Source organism: Coregonus lavaretus, assembly GCF_964263955.1.
Source record: "Coregonus lavaretus genome assembly, chromosome: 5".
Taxonomy (NCBI): Eukaryota; Metazoa; Chordata; class Actinopteri; order Salmoniformes; family Salmonidae; genus Coregonus; species Coregonus lavaretus.
Window position 1 is genome coordinate 29,698,111 of NC_139992.1, and position 20,465 is coordinate 29,718,575.

General features: G+C 46.4%; 1 protein-coding gene across 1 annotated transcript in view; it reads left to right on the forward strand.

Annotated features, from left to right (window-relative positions):
- The window catches only part of LOC311129132 (copine-8-like), a 126,634-nt gene extending 121,831 nt beyond the window's left edge, over window positions 1-4,803 (forward strand). Inside the window, exons 19-21 of the mRNA XM_084161424.1 lie at window positions 1,888-1,945; window positions 2,078-2,151; window positions 4,112-4,803. Coding sequence (XP_084017550.1) covers window positions 1,888-1,945; window positions 2,078-2,151; window positions 4,112-4,348 — 369 coding nt within the window. The 3' untranslated portion in view covers window positions 4,349-4,803. The remainder of the gene's footprint in view (window positions 1-1,887; window positions 1,946-2,077; window positions 2,152-4,111) is intronic.
- The last annotated feature ends 15,662 nt before the right edge of the window (window positions 4,804-20,465 follow it).

The window sequence follows — 20,465 nt, forward strand, 5'->3', positions numbered from 1 at the left end:
AGATCATACGTTTCCTGTAGGTCTTGACCAGGTTTGCACACACTGCAGCAGGGATTTTGGCCCACTCCTCCATACAGACCTTCTCCAGATCCTTCAGGTTTCGGGGCTGTCGCTGGGCAATACGGACTTTCAGCTCCCTCCAAAGATTTTCTATTGGGTTCAGGTCTGGAGACTGGCTAGGCCACTCCAGGACCTTGAGATGCTTCTTACGGAGCCACTCCTTAGTTGCCCTGGCTGTGTGTTTCAGGTCGTTGTCATGCTGGAAGACCCAGCCACGACCCATCTTCAATGCTCTTACTGAGGGAAGGAGGTTGTTCGCCAAGATCTCGCGATACATGGCCCCATCCATCCTCCCCTCAATACGGTGCAGTCGTCCTGTCCCCTTTGCAGAAAAGCATCCCCAAAGAATGATGTTTCCACCTCCATGCTTCACGGTTGGGATGGTGTTCTTGGGGTTGTACTCATCCTTCTTCTTCCTCCAAACACGGCGAGTGGAGTTTAGACCAAAAAGCTCTATTTTTGTTTCATCAGACCACATGACCTTCTCCCATTCCTCCTCTGGATCATCCAGATGGTCATTGGCAAACTTCAGACGGGCCTGGACATGCGCTGGCTTGAGCAGGGGGACCTTGCGTGCGCTGCAGGATTTTAATCCATGACGGCGTAGTGTGTTACTAATGGTTTTCTTTGAGACTGTGGTCCCAGCTCTCTTCAGGTCATTGACCAGGTCCTGCCGTGTAGTTCTGGGCTGATCCCTCACCTTCCTCATGATCATTGATGCCCCACGAGGTGAGATCTTGCATGGAGCCCCAGACCGAGGGTGATTGACCGTCATCTTGAACTTCTTCCATTTTCTAATAATTGCGCCAACAGTTGTTGCCTTCTCACCAAGCTGCTTGCCTATTGTCCTGTAGCCCATCCCAGCCTTGTGCAGGTCTACAATTTTATCCCTGATGTCCTTACACAGCTCTCTGGTCTTGGCCATTGTGGAGAGGTTGGAGTCTGTTTGATTGAGTGTGTGGACAGGTGTCTTTTATACAGGTAACGAGTTCAAACAGGTGCAGTTAATACAGGTAATGAGTGGAGAACAGGAGGGCTTCTTAAAGAAAAACGAACAGGTCTGTGAGACCTGGAATTCTTACTGGTTGGGAGGTGATCAAATACTTATGTCATGCAATAAAATGCAAATTAATTACTTAAAAATCATGCAATGTGATTTTCTGGATTTTTGTTTTAGATTCCGTCTCTCACAGTTGAAGTGTACCTATGATAAAAAATTACAGACCTCTACATGCTTTGTAAGTAGGAAAACCTGCAAAATCGTCAGTGTATCAAATACTTGTTCTCCCCACTGTATAGGGAGAGGTAAAGGCTGACTTTGGATCAGTTCCTAGGGGAACAAGTAAACAAGACATTCTGATTAACTCATCTATCATTCTACAACCCTGGGGTTTATCAGTCAAACTAACTCAACAATCAGACAGACGGAGAGAGCAGGGGCGGGGTTATGGCACACACACACACACACACACACACACACACACACACACACACACACACACACGTTAAAGTGTTGGGGGAGTGTGAGTTGAGGGACTTGTTTATTCTCTCATCCCAAAATTCCGAGAGGTATTCCTGTCCCACGCACCACTCAGGAAGATGCTACATCTCACAGGCACAATCCATTAATATTTACGCGCGCACACACACACACAGCTTGGGGTGAATCAACTTTATTGTATAGGTGTAGGCTGTATAGGTGCTCAGTCAACGTCACTCATAAAACTCATTTCTCAGACTGCCTGACAGAATCCTATGCATATTTATACTGTGTGACAGACTCAACTTTATGTCACAGACATAAACTTTGTTTCCTCGTGTATCCAGGCATCGTGTCTTCCCATGTCGATTATCATCGTAGGGGTGGGACCAGCAGAATTTGATGGTAAGAAACACACAAACACACACACAGATGCACAAATGCACACACGTACATATGCACACACACATTCACGCTTGCACACACACACACACTCCACTGAGCAGATGATGATTTCAGTATGATGTTTCTCCTCAGCGATGATTGAGTTGGACGGGGATGAAGTGAGGATCTCGTCGAGGGGAAGATATGCAGAGAGGGACATTGTTCAGGTACGCCGTTCCAGTGCTAGGCTAAAAGATGCATAGAGTCATATAGGTGGGGTTTTATGAGCATTAGAATATGCCTGACAAACAAACACAAACTGTCTGCATCCATCTGGCCTCAATTTGTGACAACTGCTATTGTACAACGGGCTTTATAAAATACATTTGATTGATTGCATAGCACAGCACAGAACAGTCAGGGCCATGGACAGAGGCTACAACATACTGTTTATATGCACATAATGATGATCAATAGTAGTAGAATCTAGAAACTAGAAGTACTAGAAAATATATTGGGAAGGAAATTCAAACGGGGGAATCAACAGAATCATACATAAAACCAAAATAGACATTTACACAGATAGTGGTGCTCGTACATTAGACTTTAACAGCATGTTAACATCTGTGTCGTTAGACAGACAGACATCTGGTCTGAGTTCAGATCCTTCCCACCTGCTCTGCTCTCCCTCATCAGGCCAGATGGACAGAGACCCCACAGAGGCCCCAGCCCTAATCTCTGTTAACCCAGAAGTAAAATCTTGCATAATTTGGTCAGCTGCTTGATTAACTTCTGTGTTAATACGTGTTCGAAATTGAGAGTTCCTGCAAAATCGAAGTCTCCACCCTCGCAAAAGGAAATTCTCAGCCAAGGCCCCGCCCACCCCCACCCCCCCTTCCTATCCATGTGGGCACATGCGCAAAGCACTCGAGGCGAAGCAGTTTAAGCACAGCCTTCGCCCAATCCTTATTTAGTCCATAACCTGTGACGAAAACCCCCAAAACGGAACTAATGTTGCTTGGATTTCACGCATCCCATTCAGTCCTGGCAGATTCTCTCAGTCTACATGCAGAATCTGCCCACTGGAGATTACCCCAGCCCTGATGTGGCTAGTCTCCATGCTAGATTAGCCCTGATGTGGCTAGCCTCCATGCTACATTTGCCCTGATGTGGCTAGCCTCCATGCTACATTAGCCCTGATGTGGCTAGCCTCCATGCTACATTAGCCCTGATGTGGCTAGCCTCCATGCTATGCTATTGTGCCAAATGGCTAGCCTCCATGCTATTCCAAATGGTTAGCCACCATTATATGCTAATAGCCTATTAGGCACCATTTCCTATCAGGACTGCCCCTACTCTGTTGGACAGCAGAAGGGGCTCCTCTCTTCCTCCCTCTTTCCTTCCCTCCCTCACTCTCTACCTCCCTCCTCCTCCTCCTCCTCTTCCTCCTCCTTCTCCTCCTCCTCTTTCCCTCCTCCCCTACCTCCCTCCCACTGTGTGGATGATATGATAGAGGGATAGATCATTACGCTCCCCCTGCTCATTAGTGAGCCTTGTTAACACAGAGAGAACATCAAGGCTGCTCTGCTGTGGACCTGGCTAGGAGGTCTACACACACACACACACACACACACTAGGAGGTACGTTCTGTTCTGCTCTTTCTAGCCCACTCACTCCCTCACAATATGTCAGTCTGGATAGTTAGCTGCCTCTACACACACATAAAGGCAGGACCCCTATAAAAGACAGTTCTGTGATAAAACTGTCTCTGCCCCCAGCCTCATTAGATCAGATGTGAAAGAGACTGAGCGTTCGCTAGCAATGCACTGTACATAGCAACAAGAGACGAGGGAAACAAAAGGTTTTGTTAGCTGATTGGCTAGGCCTATTTCACCTCGCTCTGAACTTGCCAACTGGTATGAATAAATTAATGCTTTAACTTAAGTTTTTCAAAGATCTTTGGAAGTATTTTGCCGAATTCACACATAATGGCATAAGATCTACTATATATTGCCTATACTTTTATTTTAGTATATATTTAGTATATATGTTAGTATATTAGTCCAGCCCCATTTCTTATCTCTGTCGGTTTTCCAGTTAGGATTCAGCATTTAGTAGTTAAACACCTGTACATTGACTGTACTGTAACTAATTCCAGCCCGGTTTTGTCTCTCTCTTGTCATCCAGTTTGTCCCGTTCAGAGACTACATCGACCGGACAGGGAACCATATCCTGAGTATGGCCCGTCTAGCCAAGGATGTCCTGGCTGAGATCCCTGACCAGTTCCTCTCCTACATGAGGACCAGAGGCATCAAGCCCTCACCCGCACCCCCTCCCTACACACCCCCTGGGTACCCTGTGCAGAGCCCTGATGGACACCCATTAAATACCCCCCCAGGACACCCCCTGCAGACACAGATCTGAAGGGTGTGGAGATGCCCCCTGGTCCCGAACAACACCTCTTCAAATTTGTATTTGTCTCTCCTCTCTGCATCACTAGCTCAATGATAGGAGAGGCCTTCTTGGCTCTCTCGCTCTCTCTCATTGCACTAATGGAGACTGACTGACTGGCAGAATGAATGGCAGGGTTCTAGAAGTTTTTACTGAGAGGTTCTAAAGGGTTCTACTTCGGAACGGGTGGATGGAGTCAACAAGGGTATGTTTACTTCCATTGTCTGGACTTCCTGTATATCGGCCAATGGAGACACTCTCTGGGACACACCTGGGAATACCGGGAAGATAGACAGAGTCTGGTCTTCCCAACTCGCCTGGCAAGGAATAAAGGAGTTAAGGAAAGGATGAATGAAGGAAGGAAGGAAGGGAGGATGAAAGGAGGATAGGAAGGAAGTTCCTGGGGACTGGCCTTTTTCAGGAGCAGAGTGGCGAATGGATGTGGAATCACTTGACTGTTGTAAATAACTGGAAATATATGTCCTTCTCTCTCCCTCTCTCTCTGGTCTCTCTCTCTCTCTCTGGTCTCTCTCTTTCTCTCTCTCTCTTTCTCTCTCTCTCTCTCTCTCTCTCTCTCTCTCTCTCTCTCTCTCTCTCTCTCTCTCTCTCTCTCTCTCTCTCTCTCTTTCTATCTCTACTCTGTCGCTCTATTCTTCCAACTCTCACTCAATGTTTACAGTACATGTTAATGATAATGATTTTTACCGTTGGATACTTTTATATAATATATATACTTCTTTCAGTATGAAACTTTGGAATATCAATCGATATTCTCTCTCTTTATCTCTCAGCGTGTTGTCTTTGCCACTGGAGTCAGGTTGAGGTTGCAACAGTGCAGGTCCAAGTAGCCACTGTAATATACTGTACTGTATTGTACTGTTCAATACTAAGTGTCTCTTTGCATGAGTGTAGCATCAGAGCATGCATTGTGGTCCTACACTTCTCTGCCTGTCACTGCTCTCAGGCTTTGGGGTTCCATGTTTTTAACTTTTAACTCTGTTATTGAAGCACATTCTGCTCTCTTCTAATCTGCCTTGGCGATAGGGTGCCCATGCCAGCCGCACTGCGAGTGCCCACGGATTTTCTCACTGTGTCGAGAACAACAGTGACTCAACCAACAGCATATTCCCTTCCAACCCATTTAAATAACAACAGCTGCTCTCAGATCCAGTTTGAGACAAAAGCAGAAGCCCAGTGGTCAAAAACAGTAACACAAATGGCTTTCCTTCTGTTCGGTTCTTGTTCTTTTGTGTTATTATAACATTTACATTTGAGTAATTTAGCAGACGCTCTTATCCAGAGCGATTTACAGGAGCAATTAGGGTTAAGTGCCTTGCTCAAGGGCACATCGAGATATTTTTTCTTCACCTAGTCGGCTCGGGGATTCGAACCAGCGACCTTTTGGTTACTGACCCAACGCTCTTAACCGCTTGTTTATTGCCTTGGAAGTTGATATTCTTAAGAAGATTGTTTTAAGTTGCCATGTTAAGGTAATTGTATTGTTTTGAGTTGTGCCAATCATTATGTAATATGATTGAATTGTTATAGTGTAACGCCCTGATTGTGTTGGCCCTAGGTGATGGTGTCTGGTGGTCATCATGACAACATGTTCTTCCTAAATGTTGTAATTCTCATCCCATAATACCCATACCATAACCATTATACCTAGTCAACCCACGCTTACTTCTTACAGCCAGGGTATCCTCTTCAATCTGCTGTCTTAATGGACTTAAGTTTATATCAACTGCCTTTTCATTATTAATAATACTAATAATTATTATCATAATATAACTATTAGCTAGTGCTTGTATGGAGGTAGTGGGTAATTGATAACCTGATTGGTTACATATCAATATCAATATCCCTTATCAAATTAACAGACACTAACACCACATTTATGTATTTCGCGGTTGTCGCCATTTGTTAACCATTTTCATGAGTGTGCCACTGTCGGTCTGTTGCCTGTTTGTCTGTTGCTTGTCGGTCTGTTGCTTGTCGGTCTGTTGCCATATCATTACTGATAGACAGATGCCCTTTGCCACAATTCAACCACATAATAACTTCTCTCTTCTCACTCTGTGTAATTCCTCCTCCTGTCTCACTGCAGCTCAGTGGATGCAGCCTCACAGATTAGAATAGATGTTTTAATGCTCAAATAGGATCGACTCCCAAGCCGATAATATTTGGCATGGCAGGAGGAGAGGGGGATGAGAGAGGGGTGAGAGAGCCCAGTGGGTTATGTCATTGGAGGGTTGTTCCATGTAATTTCGTCGTTCCATGTCAATGTTAAAGGGATAGTTCTCCCAAATTACACAATGACATATTGGTTTCCGTATCCTGTAAACAGTGTCGGGACAAGGTATGACAGCAACCCATTCTTTGGTTTTGTTTACCTGGCCACTGTTTTGAATTCTAACTTTTTAGCATTTGTCGCACAAATCCAATGCCAGTCAATGTTACCTATATTAGCATTTTCATGCTTAATATCCAAATAATCTCAAGTAACATAATTGATTTGAACATGAAGCGTGAAAATGCAAATATATATCCTCTTTCTTGTGTTTTTTGAGGTGGAACGACCCTGGACAGAAGTAGACAAACAGGTCAACCCTCTGATGTACAGCCGTGGTCAAAAGTTTTGAAAATGACACAAATACTAATTTTCACAATGTTTGCTGCCTCAGTTTTGATTATGGTAATTTGCATATACTCCAGAATGTCATGAAGCGTGATCAGATGAATTGCAATTAATTGCAAAGTCCCTCTTTGCCATGAAAATGAACTTAATCCCCAAAATATATTTCCACTGCATTTCAGCCCTGCCACAAAAGGACCAGCTGCCATCATGTTAGTGATTCTCTCGTTAACACAGGTGAGAGTGTTGACAAGGACAAGGCTGGAGATCACTCTGTCATGCTGATTGAGTTAGAATAACAGACTGGAAGCTTTAAAAGGAGGGTGGTGCTTGAAATCATTGTTCTTCATCTGTTAACCATGGCTGCCTGCAAGGAAACACGTGCCGTCATCATTGCTTTGCACAAAAAGGGCTTCACAGGCAAGGATATTGCTGCTAGTAAGATTGCACCTAAATCAACCATTTATCGGATCATCAAGAACTTAAAGGAGAGAGGTTCAATTGTTGTGAAGAAGGCGTCAGGGCACCCAAGAAAGTCCAGCAAGCGCCAGGACCATCTCCTAAAGTTGATTCAGCTGCGGGATCGGGGCACCACCAGTGCAGAGCTTGCTCAGGAATGGCAGCAGGCAGGTGTGAGTGCATCTGCACGCACAGTGAGGCGAAGACTTTTGGAGGATGGCCTGGTGTCAAGAAGGGCAGCAAAGAAGCCCCTTCTCTCCAGGAAAAACATCAGGGACAGACTGATATTCTGCAAAAGGTACAGGGATTGGACTGCTGAGGACTGGGGTAAAGTCATTTTCTCTGATGAATCCCCTTTCCGATTGTTTGGGGCATCCGGAAAACACCTTGTCCGGAGAAGACCAAGTGAGCGCTACCATCAGTCCTGTGTCATGCCAACAGTAAAGCATCCTGAGACCATTCATGTGTGGGGTTGCTTCTCAGCCAAGGGAGTGGGCTCACTCACAATTTTGCCTAAGAACACATCCATGAATAAAGAATGGTACCAACACATCCTCCGAGAGCAACTTCTCCCAACCATCCAAGAACAGTTTGGTGATGACCAATGCCTTTTCCAGCATGATGGAGCACCTTGCCATAAGGCAAAAGTGATAACTAAGTGGCTCGGGGAACAAAACATCAACATTTTGGGTCCATGGCCAGGAAACTCCCCAGACCTTAATCCCATTGAGAACTTGTGGTCGATCCTCAAGAGGCGGGTGGACAAACAAAACCCCACAAATTCTGACAAACTCCAAGCATGGATTATGCAAGAATGGTCTGCCATCAGTCAGGATGTGGCCCAGAAGTTAATTGACAGCATGCCAGGGCAGATTGCAGAGGTCAACACTGCAAATATTGACTCTTTGCATAAACTTAATGTAATTGTCAATAAAAAGCCTTTGACACTTATGGAACGCGTGTAATTATACTTCAGTATACCATAGTAACATCTAACAAAAATAGCTCATAACACTGAAGCAGCAAACTTTGTGAAGACCAATACTTGTGTCATTCTCAAAACGTTTGACCACGACTGTAGTCAGAAGAGTACAGGTTTAGTGCTACATGCCTGAATCAACACAGTGCCAAACCTATACAGAGAGATGTTGGCTAAACTAGAAAGAGAATAACCTCACACAGTATATTCAACATGGCAGTCTGTTGTTTTAACCCACATACTTTCACTAATGTCTTCAGAGTGGCGGCTACTTTCATCGTGTTTTTCTCACACATTTGAAAGCCTTCCATAATTGCCTCTCTGCATCTGTAGTTGTAGCTAGGCTTGAGTCTGTGTATCATATGAAACCCTAGAGAAATCCATATAGTGCACCGCATGGCTCTTGTCAAAAGAAATGCAGTATTTGGGGAACAGCTAGCGTATTATTTGAAACCAAGCTTGTCGGAGTCTGTGCTGCAGTCTCCCACTGTGCTTGTAGCAGAGCAGAGCAGGAGGTATCATTATGACTTTGGGTCACAGTCTAGAGCTCATTATAGGCTCCCATTAACCACCCACAGGCTACTGACACAGTGTGGACACACACGTGTGCCCGTGCATATACACAGACACACGCGTTCACACACACGTGACCACACACGCTCACACACAGACACACATACAGCTGAGACCATGGTCACCATCGTGGACTACTGACGTTGTGACATTTCGTAGTGCTTTCTCAGTTCACACTACTTTGGAAAGGATCATTCTTTTCATTCACTGCTTTGCTAGTGCCACAACTCTTGCCACCTGCTTGCCAAGCCCTGTGTGTGTGTGTGTGTGTGTGTGTGTGTGTGTGTGTGTGTGTGTGTGTGTGTGTGTGTGTGCGCGCGTGCGCGCTTGCCGCCAGAGTTTTTAACAGACCATGTGAGTTCACACACGTGATCTTTGTTTACTAAAGATATCCAAATAATATATTGTATGCTCATCATATCTATTTATAACGTGCACTATGTTTGCATGTACAGTTTTACATGAGATGCACCAGTTCTTTTTGTTATAATTGAGTGTTTTGGAAAAAGAAAATCTATGAAAATAACTGTACAAAATGGCCTTAAAAACGTTCACTGATTTCTTGGAATTTGTGTGATGCCTTCAGATACTGAATTGTTATTGAATTGTTCTCTATTTTGTGTTAGTGTACAATATTTGCTTTTTAGTGTATATTTTCTTTGCATAACTTCATTTTTGGGGAAAACAATATATTGTATTTTTGGAATCAGTGGTAAATCAGATGAAAGCATGACTGAAGTTCTGATTGTCTGGCAATCCATATTATAGATGACTATTTCTGTATCAAACTACCGATTTTTAAATAAACATTCTTACTAAACACTAATTTTCTGCTGAAGTGTTCTTCTTTGCATGCATTACTTTCTCAAAACTTTACAGAAAAGGAGAGTTCTCAATAGATCACTCCAGCCTTCTCCTCTCCTCCTGGCTTCCGACAGTCTCATTCTCAACCCATTAGGGGTAATGACTGTTTTGTGTGTTGGTGTGACGTTCTAATTGCAGAAGGAGATTATAGCCTGTTGGCCGCCTGGAAAGTAATTATTACCCTTGGCAGAGGCTTCGGGAGGCTGAGATCCTGAACAGGGACAAAGGATCACAGAGTTTGGACACAGAGAACAGGTCCTTAGCATCCTCATAACACTCTAAATAACCTTGTTAGTCATCATCCTTATAGTGCACGAAGGAACAAGACCGAAGGCAACTTCTTGGTCTATGAACTTTGCATACCGCTAAATAAATAAATAACTATGAAAACCATCTGTGGGTGCAAGTATAGTGAATAAAAATATAAACGCAACATGTAAAGTGTTGGTCCCATGTTTCATGAGCTGAAATAAAAGATCCCAGAAATTGTACATGCGCACAAAAAGCTTATTTCTCTCAAATTATGTGCACAAATTAGTTTACATCCCTGTTAGTGAGTGTCACGATCGTCGTAGGGAATAGACCAAGGCGCAGCGTGATGAACGAACATGTTTATTTACCTTTAGTGATAAATACTGACAATGAACAAAAACAACAAACGACTCGTAACGTCCTAGGTAACATAGACCAACACGGAACAAGAACCCACAAACACAAAGGGAAAAACAGACAGTTTAAATATGGCTCCCAATCAGAGACAACCAGCCACAGCTGACACTCGTTGCCTCTGATTGGGAGTCACTCAGGCCAACATAGAAATAAACAACCTAGAACTCCCAACATAGAAATACACCACAATGAAAGAACACACCCTGGCTCAACATATAGAGTCCCAGAGCCAGGGTGTTACAGTACCCCCCCCTAAAGGCGCGGACTGCGACCGCGCCTCAACTAGAGCAAAACAGGGGAGGGCTGGGTGGGCATTCCTCCTCGGCGGCGGTTCTGGCTCCGGCCTTGCCCACCACCCTCCAATAAACCCCCCATAGCGCCCCTGGTCCGGTCTGGCCCCGCTGGCTGGAGCTGAACTGGACGTAGCAGGAGCGGTTAGCTTCAGCTCCGTAGTGGAGCAGTTGACCGGTACCTTACCAGGCACCGGTGACCCAGGCACGGGTTGTGCTGGACTGACGACGCGCACCCCTGGCTTGGTGCGTGGAGCCGGAACGGGCCGGACCGGGCTGACGACTCGCACCCCTGGCTTGGTGCGTGGAGTAGGAACGGGCCGAACCGGGCTGACGACTCGCACCCCTGGCTTGGTGCGTGGAGTAGGAACGGGCAGGACCGGGCTGACGATGCGCACCCCTGGCTTGGTGCGTGGAGTAGGAACGGGCAGGACCGGGCTGACGATGCGCACCCCTGGCTTGGTGCGTGGAGTAGGAACAGGCCGGACCGGGCTGGCGACGCACACCGTAGGCTTGGTGCGAGGAGCAGGGACAGGCCGGACCGGGCTGACGATGCGCACCCCTGGCTTGGTGCGTGGAGTAGGAACAGGCCGGACCGGGCTGGCGACGCACACCGTAGGCTTGGTGCGAGGAGCAGGGACAGGCCGGACCGGGCTGGCGACGCACACCGTAGGCTTGGTGCGAGGAGCAGGGACAGGCCGGACCGGGCTGGCGACGCACACCGTAGGCTTGGTGCGTGGAGCAGGGACAGGCCGGGCCGGGCTGGCGACGCACACCGTAGGCTTGGTGCGAGGAGCAGGGACAGGCCGGACCGGGCTGGCGACGCACACCGTAGGCTTGGTGCGAGGAGCAGGGACAGGCCGGACCGGGCTGGCGACGCACACCGTAGGCTTGGTGCGTGGAGCAGGGACAGGCCGGGCCGGGCTGTGGAGACGGATAGGAGACCTGGAGTGAAGAGCTGCCACAACCCGTCCTGGCTGAATGCCTACCTTCACACACTCTGTGTGAGGCATCAGCACAGGACGTACAGGGCTGTGTACCCGTACTGGCATAACAGCACGTGACACTGGCGCAGGATATCCGGGACCGAGGAGAGGCACTGGAGGCCACGAGCGCTGAGCCGGCACACTCCGTCCTGGCTGCATGCCCACCTTTGCACAACACGTGCGGGGTGCTCGCACAGGACGTACCGGACTATGCCGGACCACTCGTGGCACAGTACGCAGCTCCGCATACCCCGGAACCTGACCAGTCTCATGCTGCCATGCCTGAGTACGGGGAGTTGGCTCTGCTCTCCATCCAGGCTCCGCCAACCTGCCTTCTGGCCCCCCAAACCCGGTGGCCTCCTCTCCAAATCGCCCTGTGGCAGCCTCCTGCTGCCCAGCCGCCCATGCCGTGTGCCCCCCCCAAAAATTTTTTTGGGGTTGCCTCTCGTCCGTCCGACGATGACACTGCTGACGCCGCTGCTCCTCTCTCGCCAGGGCCTTAATCCTAGCCCATGGCCCTTTGCCCCCGAGCATGTCCTCCCAGGACCACGATTTGCCCACCTGGGCCATCGCCAACCTCTCCATCTCCTTTCCCGGCGCTTCCTCCCATGTCCAGTCTGCCTGCTCCTGGACACGCTGCTTGGTCCTTGTATGGTGGGTTCTTCTGTCACGATCGTCGTAGGGAATAGACCAAGGCGCAGCGTGATGAACGAACATGTTTATTTACCTTTAGTGATAAATACTGACAATGAACAAAAACAACAAACGACTCGTAACGTCCTAGGTAACATAGACCAACACGGAACAAGAACCCACAAACACAAAGGGAAAAACAGACAGTTTAAATATGGCTCCCAATCAGAGACAACCAGCCACAGCTGACACTCGTTGCCTCTGATTGGGAGTCACTCAGGCCAACATAGAAATAAACAACCTAGAACTCCCAACATAGAAATACACCACAATGAAAGAACACACCCTGGCTCAACATATAGAGTCCCAGAGCCAGGGTGTTACAGTGAGCATTTCTCTTTTGCCAAGAGAATCCATCCACCTGACAGGTGTGGCTTCTTCACCTGCAGCATCGGCTGAGACCAGCCACCCGGACAGCTGATGAAACTGTGGGTTTGCACAACCGAAGAATTTCTGCACAAACTGTCAGAAATCGTCTCAGGGAAGCTCATCTGTGTGCTCATCGTCCTTACCAGGGTCTTGACCTGACTGAAGTTTGGCGTCGTATTTTCAACTTTTTTCGCCCGCGCTACAGAATATCGTTCCGCTAACACAGGACTAGTAAAGGCCCAGTGCACTACTTTTGTGAAAAAATATTTTTGTGAAGAAATAATGTATTTCTTTATTCAGATTTTTCAGTGAGTGCTGCAACATGCTCAGCATCCCTACTTCCCACGGCTATGGATGCAAATAACGCTTTGAAATACTCATTCATTGCAGCTGCAGTGCTGGTTGTACCGTGAGTGGAAGTAGGGAGAACCTGCATTTTATGGCTTATAAAAGTGTTGAACAAAGTGTTGACAGTGCTGAATAACAACTTAAACATGAACTTACTCATAAAAACAGCAGCTCTTTGCTGTATTCGTCGAGTCTTTCTCTAGTCATGGTTTTAAAAGTTTTGAAATCTCACATTATCTATCAACTTCGTTCGAGGCTTATTTTTTCAATCTACGCCGTGAGAAACTATGCAGATGCAGTGATCAGAGCTGTCTGATTGGCCAGCGGTAGGCCTATATGTGCACTTGATTTGCTCTCTGGGTTTGCCGGGTAGGCAGAGTTCTACCTTCAGACACATAAAATGGTTCAAAATGAGCACACTTTGCCTTCCCGCCAGGGCTGCTGAATCAAATGCACCTACCGCCAACATCCAGAAAAACGCATGTCAAAAATGTTATAAATTGATTTGCATTTTAATGAGGGAAATAAGTATTTGACCCCTCTGCAAAACATGACTTAGTACTTGGTGGCAAAACCCTTGTTGGCAATCACAGAGGTCAGACGTTTCTTGTAGTTGGCCACCAGGTTTGCACACATCTCAGGAGGGATTTTGTCCCACTCCTCTTTGCAGATCTTCTCCAAGTCATTAAGGTTTCGAGCCTGACGTTTGGCAACTCGAACCTTCAGCTCCCTCCACAGATTTTCTATGGGATTAAGGTCTGGAGACTGGCTAGGCCACTCGAGGACCTTAATGTCCTTCTTCTTGAGCCACTCCTTTGTTGCCTTGGCCATGTGTTTTGGGTCATTGTCATGCTGGAATACCCATCCATGACCCATTTTCAATGCCCTGGCTGAGGGAAGGTTCTCACCCAAGATTTGACGGTACATGGCCCCGTCCATCGTCCCTTTGATGCGGTGAAGTTGTCCTGTCCCCTTAGCAGAAAAACACCCCCAAAGCATAATGTTTCCACCTCCATGTATGACGGTGGGGATGTTGTTCTTGAGGTCATAGTCAGCATTCCTCCTCCTCCAAACACGGCGAGTTGAGTTGATGCCAAAGAGGTCAATTTTGGTCTCATCTGACCACAACACTTTCACCCAGTTCTCCTCTGAATCATTCAGATGTTCATTGGCAATCTTCAGACGGGCCTGTATATGTGCTTTCTTGAGCAGGGGGACCTTGCGGGCGCTGCAGGATTTCAGTCCTTCACGGCGTAGTGTGTTACCAATTGTTTTCTTGGTGACTATGGTCCCAGCTGCCTTGAGATCATTGACAAGATCCTCCTGTGTAGTTCTGGGCTGATTCCTCACCGTTCTCATGATCATTGCAACTCCACGAGGTGAGATCTTGCATGGAGCCCCAGGCCGAGGGAGGTTGACAGTTCTTTTGTGTTTCTTCCATTTGCGAATAATCGCACCAACTGTTGTCACCTTCTCACCAAGCTGCTTGGCGATGGTCTTGTAGCCCATTCCAGCCTTGTGTAGGTCTACAATCTTGTCCCTGACATCCTTGGAGAGCTCTTTGGTCTTGGCCATGGTGGAGAGTTTGGAATCTGATTGATTGATTGCTTCTGTGGACAGGTGTCTTTTATACAGGTAACAAACTGAGATTAGGAGTGCTCCTAATCTCAGCTCGCTACCTGTATAAAAGACACCTGCGAGCCAGAAATCTTTCTGATTGAGAGGGGGTCAAATACTTATTTCCCTCATTAAAATGCAAATAAATTTATAACATTTTTGACATGCGTTTTTCTGGATTTTTTTGTTGTTGTTATTCTGTCTCTCACTGTTCAAATAAACCTACCATTAAAATTATAGACTGATCATTTCTTTGTCAGTGGGCAAACGTACAAAATCAGCAGGGGATCAAATACTTTTTTCCCTCACTGTACACGTTCAAACGTTGGAGCAAATCCAACACAACACATCACTGAGTACCACTCTTCATATTTCCAAGCATAGTGGTGGCTGCATCATGTTATGGGTATGCATGTCATTGGCAAGGACTAGAGACTTTTTGAGGATAAAAAGAAACGGAATAGAGCTAAGTACAGGCAGAATCCTAGAGGAAAACCTGGTTCAGTCTGCTTTCCAACAGACAATGGGAGACAAATTCCCTCTTCAGCAGGACAATAACCTATAACACAAGGCCAAATATTCACTGGAGTTGCTTACCAAGACGACATTGAATGTTCCTGAGTGGCTTAGTTACAGTTTTGACTTAATTCGGCTTGAAAACCTATGGCAAAAAAAAATGGCTGTCTATATAATGTATATTGCATATATTTTACAATCCAGTTGTGCAAAGCTCTTGGAGACTTACCCAGAAAGACACAGCTTTAATCGACTCAGGAGTGTGAATACTTATGTAAATGAGATATTTCTGTATTTAATTTCCAATACATTTGCAAAAATTTCAAAAGCGTGTTTTCACTTTTTCATTATGGGGTATTGTGTGTAGCTGCGTGAGAGAAAATATTATAATTGAATCCATTTTGAATTCAGGCTGTAAGAAAACAACGTGGAATAAGTTAAGGGGTATGAATACTTTCTCAATGCACTGTATATCTGCAAGAAAGGGATAAATAAGCGACTGTTTGAAAGGGGGTCATATAAACATTGCCTTATTTATATTTTTACAGATAACATAAAGTGAATTCTGTCTGAAATAGTCATGCTATAATGGGCATAGTTTCTCTGACCAAATTTCCATTCTGGCTCAAACAAAGCAATCTGATCATGCTCCAGTCAAATACAGCTATAGGGAATGCCTATACATTGTCCAATCTCCTTCCACACATTTATTTCATTCTTCGCATCTTTATTCAGAAACAAACAGTATCCTCCCAGAAGACTCAGGAAGGCTTGCTACCCAGACGACAGTCCTTGCGTCACTCCCATCCATTTTGCTGGACGCTGCAGACATCTCAGAGATCATGTCACCACTCGATAGAGATCCGTGAATCGTTATCTAAAGAAAACCCATCTTGTTGAAAAGCTTTTAACTATGTTTTCAATACCACTCACTACTAATTAGCTCTATACCTTGAAACTCCCACTCATTATAACCTTTCAATCTGTTCATATGGACACATAACATGTCTCCAACAACATGTTTTTGGTCCATCCTAAATGTTCTTGTTGGAAGTAGTATACACACATTCAGGTGCTGGGTAGAAAAAGTAAACTAATGAAGGACAGATAGATACATGTACCTACACACTGTTGATTGCTTCTGTAGTTTTATTGTGCAACATTTTGACCTGAAGATCTTCGCCCATTCTAAATATTCACCTTTGACCTCAAATCCACATGCCCACTTTTGAAATGCTCATTCTTCTGGCCCCTGACCTCTAGCTAATCAGGCAGTGTAGACACACACAAAGGCTGCGTTTACACAGGCAGCCCAATTCTGATCTTTTTCCACTAATTGGTCTTTTGACTATTCACATCAGATCTTTTCACATCAGACATTTTTCAGAGCTGATTAGTGGGAAAATAATCATGAATTGGGCTATCTGTAATATTGTTTTTGAGTAGTTAAACAGTAAAGCGTCAGCATGGAGTATCTTCTCGTTAATTAGAGGACTTGACAGATTCCGGCATGGTAATTAACTTTTGATGATAAGCTGTGGTACGTTTAATGAAGTCAATAGCTAGAGAAGATATTCTCATTATAGGATACCCTGCATGCTGCGTTCATTATTTACAGAATGCTGCTTTTCCCTGTCATGAAGACGGCATTGAACTTGAACATTTTCATGTGAAGTTTATTTTTGCCTTGACAGTTGTTACTTAACTCAACTAACTCAACTAATTTGTTATGAGTACTATACCTACGTATTAAATTAGTCACTTCATGTGATAGTAACTACTCTGGTGTAAACTTATTTACAGCCAGGAGTGAGTAGATGAAGTCATTTAATAGAGGCTGTCTTTCTGAGATTCATAGTAATTACACAGCATAAAACACATCCAAGTTGTCAAGCAACAACTATCACCTCAGTTGCAGTGTGTGTAATGGCTGGGTCTGGGTGAGCAATGTCTGGACAGAGTCAGGGTTGAGCTGCTGGTGTAGCAAAACAAACCACACCTGCTGTCAGTGATGACGGCTGTTTGCACTTCCTGGTGTCAGAGGTCAGAGGTCAGGGTTGTCCTACCTGTGTAGCGGTAGAAACCACGCCCCCGGTCACAAAGGGATGGGCTTTCTACTTCATCATAAGTCAGAGGTTAACTCAGGTCAGAGTTGGGGTCGCTCTGTATGCTGTTGTTATTGTCTGTGCTTGGATACCTTTAGCAGTGAAATGAAACACTAACCTAATAAAACACAAAACGACCAGTTCCACTCCGCCTTTCTGCCTCATAAGGACTAGTGCAGCCCGCGGCTGAATCAAGTTGCCTACACCTGGACTAGAGGGTGTCAGGCAGGGAGGCACAGTGTCACAGTGTGGCAGTCAACTAATGAGACAGGAGCTACAGAACCAAGGCCTTCCTCACAAATCACTGTCTCTACCAAAGATGATCTATTATATTGACAAGATAGTGACTGCTCTAACAATGGAAATACATGTCCTCAAAGATGGGAGACAGGCGGGAGGAGGCGAGATCAGGTGGGACCATTCTAGCCAATGAGATACGTGTGTGAACAACCGGCACAAATAAGTTGTTTTAATCAAAGTTGCCAGAATGCCACATGCATCCATTTATATCAGTACATTTGTAGCAGGCTAAACATTATGAAACTTCTATTCGATCAAATAAGGTTCACATAATTCGAAACACTCTCATAGACCACCACTTGGTCTGCTTATCTCACGCGAACAGATTTTGGGTGGAGTAAATCTTCTCGCGTCGCCTCTTCCCCTCTGTCTCTACTCTCTCTCTCTCTCTCTCGCTCACTCTCTCTCTCTCTCTTTCTCTCCTCTATTCTTTTAAAAGAGCAGAAGAGATTAATGGAAACCTTAACTGAAGGAGAGGAGAAGCAGGGAGTGGTTTGACTTTGGCTAGCAGATCTCATTAAGCCAGGATGTGACAAAAGTCAATAGAACTGTAAGTGATGTCACTGTTAATGTCAACCAGTGGATATTAATGTTTTTTGATTGATTCATGATTAGGAAACGTGCTAGTCTAGTCATGCTAGAGCTGTCTGTCTGGTACATTTATGGCGTACAGACATGCACAGGTGCAAGAGTGCTTAAACACACGCATGTGTACACGCACACAAGGCTATAACTATGACAGGTGGCACAATCAATTGAATTGTCCACAAATCTTGTCTGGGTGTCAGTTAGATGACAGTATATCAATCTGTTATGACTCCATTGGGAAGGCCTATTCTTCTTTAAGTATAAAGTTTTCCAATAAATTGGGCTTATTACAACATTGTATTTACAGCAGAAATGATCCCAAAATAAATTCCTCTAAAATATGCCAGTAATATCCAATCCTGGGTGCTCATTTAAATAGACTTAATAAATGTACTATCAATCCACATTTAAAAGACACATCAAAATATTTGTTAGAGTGAATATTGTGAACTTACACTTGTGGAAATGAGTCAGAGTCAAACCAATGATGTCTAAATCCTTGCAGGCACATTTAGGAAGAACATTAAGATATGAAATAGTTTTCAGGCAATATAAATGAACTTCACCACAAATGAATAGCTAGAGGTGCTATGGAGAGCTGATGGAGAGCAAGGCTTTGGGATTGGACCTGAATCATGTGCAAGAATGTATTTTTTATTTTACACATACATTTATTAGTTCCAAATAGGACAATCAACAATTACAGAAATAACCAATGACCAAGTGAGGGTGAACTGACATTGTCACGATCGTCTGAAGAAGCGGACCAATACGCAGCGCGTGGAGTGAACATGATGACTTTTATTAAATAAAGCAACCACGAAAAACAACAAATGACGATAGTGAAGTCCTCTGTAACACTGACAGAAACATGGAACAAAAACCCACAACCCCAAGGTGAAAACACACAGTATAAATATGGCTCCCAATCAGAGATAACGAGCCGACAGCTGACACTCGTTACCTCCGATTGGGAGTCATTGACCAAACATAGAAATAAACCCAACAGAAATACAAACATAGAAAATGAACACATAGAATGCACACACCCTGGCTCAACATCATGAGTCCCAGAACCAGGGTGTGACAGTACCCCCCCCTAAAGGCGCGGACTGCGACCGCGCCTCAAAAACCCCAAACAGGGGAGGGCTGGGCGGGCATACCTCCTCGGTGGCGGTTCTGGCTCCGGCCTATACCACCACCCTCCGATACACCCCCCACAGTACCCCTGGTCCTGTCTAGCCCCGCTGGCCGGAGCCGGACTGACGACACGCGCCCCTGGCTTGGTGCGTGGAACAGGAATGGACCGGAATGGGCTGGCGACGCGCACCACAGACCTGGTGCGGAGGGCAGGAACGAGCCGGACAGGGCTGACGACGCACCCCGTAGGCTTGGTGCGTGGAGGAGGAACGGGCCTTACCAGGCTGACGACTCGCACCCCTGGCTTAGTGCGAGTGGCAGGAACAGGCCGGGTCGGGCTGGCGACGCACACCGTAGACTTGGTGCGGGTGGCAGGAACAGGCCGGACCGGGCTGGCGACGCGCACCGTAGGTTTGGTGCGAGTGGCCGGAACAGGCCGGGTCGGGCTGGCGACGCACACCGTAGACTTGGTGCGGGTGGCAGGAACAGGCCGGACCGGGCTGGCGACGCGCACCGTAGGTTTGGTGCGAGTGGCAGGAACAGGCCGGGTCGGGCTGGCGACGCGCACCGTAGACTTGGTGCGGGTGGCAGGAACAGGCCGGACCGGGCTGGCGACGCGCACCGTAGACTTGGTGCGGGGAGCAGGACTGGGCCGGACAGGGCTGTCGACGCACACCGTAGACTTGGTGCGTAGAGCAGGAACAGGCCGGGCAGGGCTGTCGACGCACACCGTAGCCTTGGTGCGGGGAGCAGGAACAGGTCGGGCAGGGCTGTCGACGCACACCGTAGACTTGGTGCGGGTGGCAGGAACAGGCCGGACCGGGCTGTGGAGACGGATAGGAGGCCTGGAGTGAACAGCGGCCACCACCCGTCCTGGCTGAATGCCTACCCTCACACACTCTGTGTGAGGCATCCGCACAGGACGTACAGGGCGGTGTACCCCTGGCCTGGTGGCCTCC